The 4,313-nt window shown below is 34.3% G+C and overlaps 1 protein-coding gene across 1 annotated transcript in view; it reads right to left on the bottom strand.

Moving 5' to 3' along the window:
• LOC108691846 (whirlin) overlaps positions 1-412 on the bottom strand; it is an 82,929-nt gene extending 82,517 nt beyond the window's left edge. The window contains exon 1 of the mRNA XM_018199775.1: positions 66-412. Within this exon, the coding sequence (XP_018055264.1) occupies positions 66-412 (347 nt within the window). The remainder of the gene's footprint in view (positions 1-65) is intronic.
• Positions 413-4,313: the final 3,901 nt, after the last annotated feature.

The following is a 4,313-nucleotide window of genomic DNA, read 5'->3' as shown; positions in this document are numbered from 1 at the left end:
ATATCGGACGGTGCAATCATGAAAAAGCATCTTCCATCATTGGCGTTACTGAAGGGATGTCATACCTGAGCACCTGTTCCGGGGAAATGGCACCGGTGCCGCCGGTGGTTCCGTGACCCCGGTGCGATCTGTAGGGGGTCGCATGCGAGGAGTGATGATGGGGCGCGCTGGGCGGCCTCTCGACGATGGTATAGCTGGTGCCAGGCGGACTGTAGTAGCCGCGGTGCTGGCCGCCATGATGCCGACTCGTGGTGACGGGCTCGAGATCCTCGGCTTCGTAGCAGCCACCGGTGCCGCTACGCAGGTAGTGAGAACCGCCACCGGCGCCACGCAGGAAGTGCGTCCCAGTGGTACCGCCACCCCACTGCAGCTCCTGTAGCTCGGAACCGTAGTCCTCCGTGCTGCTGGCCATGCCTCGGTTGGCGATCGGCTCCGCCTTGGTCACACCTGCCGGACAATAAACGAGTACGCAATTGCGGTCAGCGCGGAATCGATCACCATTATGGAAGGACACGTGGACAGGTTGGCGGATAGCTTGATTGGTTTGCAGGCGAACCGCAACGCGTTGCATTTCAGTAATGAGAAACATTTTAATTTAGAAAATTTTAATTAGAAAAGAGAGAAAGAGAAAGAGGAAGAGAGAGGGGGGGGGGGAAAGAAAGAAGAACTGTAAATTATATCTGATCTGAATTAAATTACTGAAAAAAACTTTTTATTTTTTTAATTTAATAGTTTTGCTTGAAACAAAACATAACTTTATTTGAAAATATTTTATAATTATATTTTAATATTTAGCATTAAACTTTAAGAATTTTTTTTCCTTTGTATATTTTTTTTTACATTTTAATCAAAAATTAAATAAAATTCTAAATTTTCCTTTTTTTTTCTTCTTTGTGTATATCTTTATACTTCAGTAATTAATAATAACATGAAAATACAACAGTAAAATAAAAACTTTTTATGTGACAGTTAATAGATAGCACAGGTACTTAATTTTGAGGATCAGCATTTTCTAACAAAGTAATTTATAGAATATCTTATTTTCTAAACGTTTTTGATGGTTGAATTCAATTCTAGCAGCACGTTTTAAAATTCAAATTTTAAAAAATAATCTAACTATTTTGAAACTAGATTTTAGAGGTTTTTGATATTGCTGAGTTTGAATGTAGCCCGAAAGTGTCGAATTTTAAAAAAGTAGTAACCTCCATAAATTGTTACAAGGCTCATTTAGAATTTGAAAATCAACTTGGAAATCAGTTTTATTATTATCTGTTTGTGTAGCACTGATGACTTTAAATAAAACAAAATTCGAAACTTCGTATTTTGCTTCAAAATTAAAAATGTACAATTAAAAAATCGAGTTGTATATATGAGTGCGATGATCAGAAGATTATTTTTAAAAATTTCATCCACCATATTGAATTCAGCATTTTGAATTTTTTATTTTTGACCTCACAGATTTGAAGGAAATTATTAAAAACTATCCCATAGGCCAAGTTTCATAAAAATGCATAAATAAAAATGCAATCGAGCAGTTTACAAAATGGAATCACCGATCCGCAAAAGGTTAATAATAAAAAAAGTTCCAGAGAAAATTTACATGGAAATTAGTGGGACTTTCGGATATAAAAAATGTAAAATAGGCAACTTGTTCAAGAATATTTAGCGATTTTTCAATACTCCAGGAGAAACCTGTACACGTTTTTACATTAATATGTTATAAGGTTAAGTAACAGCAATCCTTGACTCGAACATCCAAAGCGGCTTCAACGTAAAAGCCACGGCCTGAATTTCAGGGATGTCAGCCAGATCGATCGCGATTCTCGTAAATAAGTCAGGAGACACCACGAGTTCCCGAGAGACATTTTCATATTTACAAAGAAACTGCCTCGACATTCAAATGCCACATTAACACAATTGAAAATTTTATTAGGGAGGCCTTTCTCAGAAATCGCATCTCCATCAGAAATGGAAACGCAAGAATTTCTACTGCGAGTGACATGCGCAAGACTCCGATACGCGTCCTTTCTTTGCAAAACTTTTGAATATTTCTAACTTTTAATACTTTTAATACTGTAACTATAATTACATGGTATTCTATGATTATTATTGTTAGCAAAAAGAATTATATTTATAGTTCTATAAAAAATGTATATATACATCAGTTGGCACCGAAAATGATTATAAATATAGTTATTACTATAAAGATTGTTGCAGTTACCGTAATTTAACTATAATTTATAGTCTTTTCTGGACCAACCATCAACCAAATCATAATTTCAAAGCGCGCTATCAGTTTATAATTCCATCCATTTCTTCCAACTTTTACCTTGTGGAGTCGATCGATTTGTCTCTGCCGAGAAGCTCGCATAGCCAAAGAGTCGAAACACTTAGTGTCGTCCGGTCGTATGACAATCACTTAAGCCCGATCATAAGATGCAGAACGCTGGTCGCAGATCGCAGAAAACTAGAAACTAACCTAACGTATTTTAATCATATATGGTTAATTATAATATGGTTGTAGGACGCAAATACATTGTAGGATGCAGAAAGTTGAATGTTTTTAACTTTCGCATCTTGCGTTCTATGTATTGCGGATCGCGATCTATTACAATTTGAAAAACGTTTCACTTGCGACTTGCGATCTATGTGATCGGGCTTTATGATTCCAGAAGAATCAGGATCTGATCTCTTGCGCATCCCAGTAACGTTGTGGTTACGTCGAGAAGCAGTGTCAGCATCATTTCGTTAACATTGAAACGGCCACTAATATACGAATTTGATGCCGTTCTTCCAGTCTGTTGCCGGAACTATGGAACTAATGATGCAGGTAGACTTGTTCCGCAAAAAATCTACCTATATGATCTGTTTCATAGTCCCGCAACAATCAACTTAAAATAACGATATGCAGGAACTTATAGATATAAGAATCTCCTATTCTTATCACTTACTTTCTTCTAGTTTTAATTTCTTATTATTTTCATACAGCACAGAATTACTTGCAGTAACATTGTTGCAATGTTTATAACATTAATTGCAATATTATTGAAACGTTGAAATGCTGGAATGATCTGTGCTGTGTTATCTTTATATTTTATCTTTCACAATTTTTATGTTTCTGTTATTCCTGTCCTTCTATTTTTCTTTAAATTACGGTCACGTTTTGCAGCAATCATCAGTTTAAAAATAACAAATGCAGTATTTTCGATCTTATATATAAAATCAAAATCTATCTTTCCTATTTTCTTACTTTTGATTTTTCCTAGTCTTAAATTTTTATGATTTAATTTTATTACATTTTGTCTCTTACGTATAATATTATTTTTTTAAATTGTTTCTACAAAGGATGCGTTCATTAAAGGATAAAAAATATGAGATACTGAGAACCTCGTACTGACTAAAACATCCGGAATGCTTTAATTTGAGAAACGAAATTGCATTGATTATTTTTTAGATTTTTATAGTTTATTGTGAATTCTGATGATACATGTTTGTAACATATTTATGTAAGCGAAAAAACGCAAAACTTTGATTAATTTAAAAGAAATGACAATTTCGTTATTATACGGAAAAAATGTGAATTATTTTTATTATGAATTCTGATGAAGATTGTTATATATTTGAGATATCGGTACAATTTAATATATTATTTCTTATAAAAAAATAAATTGAGTTTTTCTTTTAATCTCACAAATTTGCAAATGAGGCATGCAATTGATATGAACGCAACATATACTTAGCATGTCGATGTATTCGTAGACTTATTTCGACATGTTGCGTAATTTATCGTTCGTTCATCAGATTATAATGCGTTATCTGTCTAGATATGATACGCGAATTTGAATTTAAAGCGACATTCGATTAGTAAAATAACAATTCCTGCGCGATAAAAACAATCGCGAAATTCGCAAATCACAAGAGAGTTTTTGTCTTGAGCCGGGCTTAGATTTGAATGATGACTTTTATGAGTGATTGATTGATTCATGCGATTTATGTGTGTACTGTATGCACGATCTTACAGACATCTTTATCGCAAAACAGTATGTTAGTGTGGTAGAGTCAGCATGGCAGAGGTGATATAATGACAGCGATGTGTCGAGTCTTGTTGACGACACGATAGGAAATAAGCTAGTAACGAGTTTCTAAATTATTTGCAAGAGTTAATTCAATAATATTAAGCAATCATTTAGGTTAGAGTGTTAAATAAACACTTTGTTAAACTAACACTCTGTTAAACTAACACTTTATGTCATATGTGGCACATTAAAATAATGAAATGTTTTGTTCACATCCTTTCTCCTTTTTTTCATAAA

Source organism: Atta colombica, unplaced genomic scaffold (genome assembly GCF_001594045.1).
Source record: "Atta colombica isolate Treedump-2 unplaced genomic scaffold, Acol1.0 scaffold53, whole genome shotgun sequence".
Taxonomy (NCBI): Eukaryota; Metazoa; Arthropoda; class Insecta; order Hymenoptera; family Formicidae; genus Atta; species Atta colombica.
The sequence above is the reverse complement of the archived record's forward strand: the minus strand, read 5'-3'. Positions and strand labels throughout refer to the sequence as shown.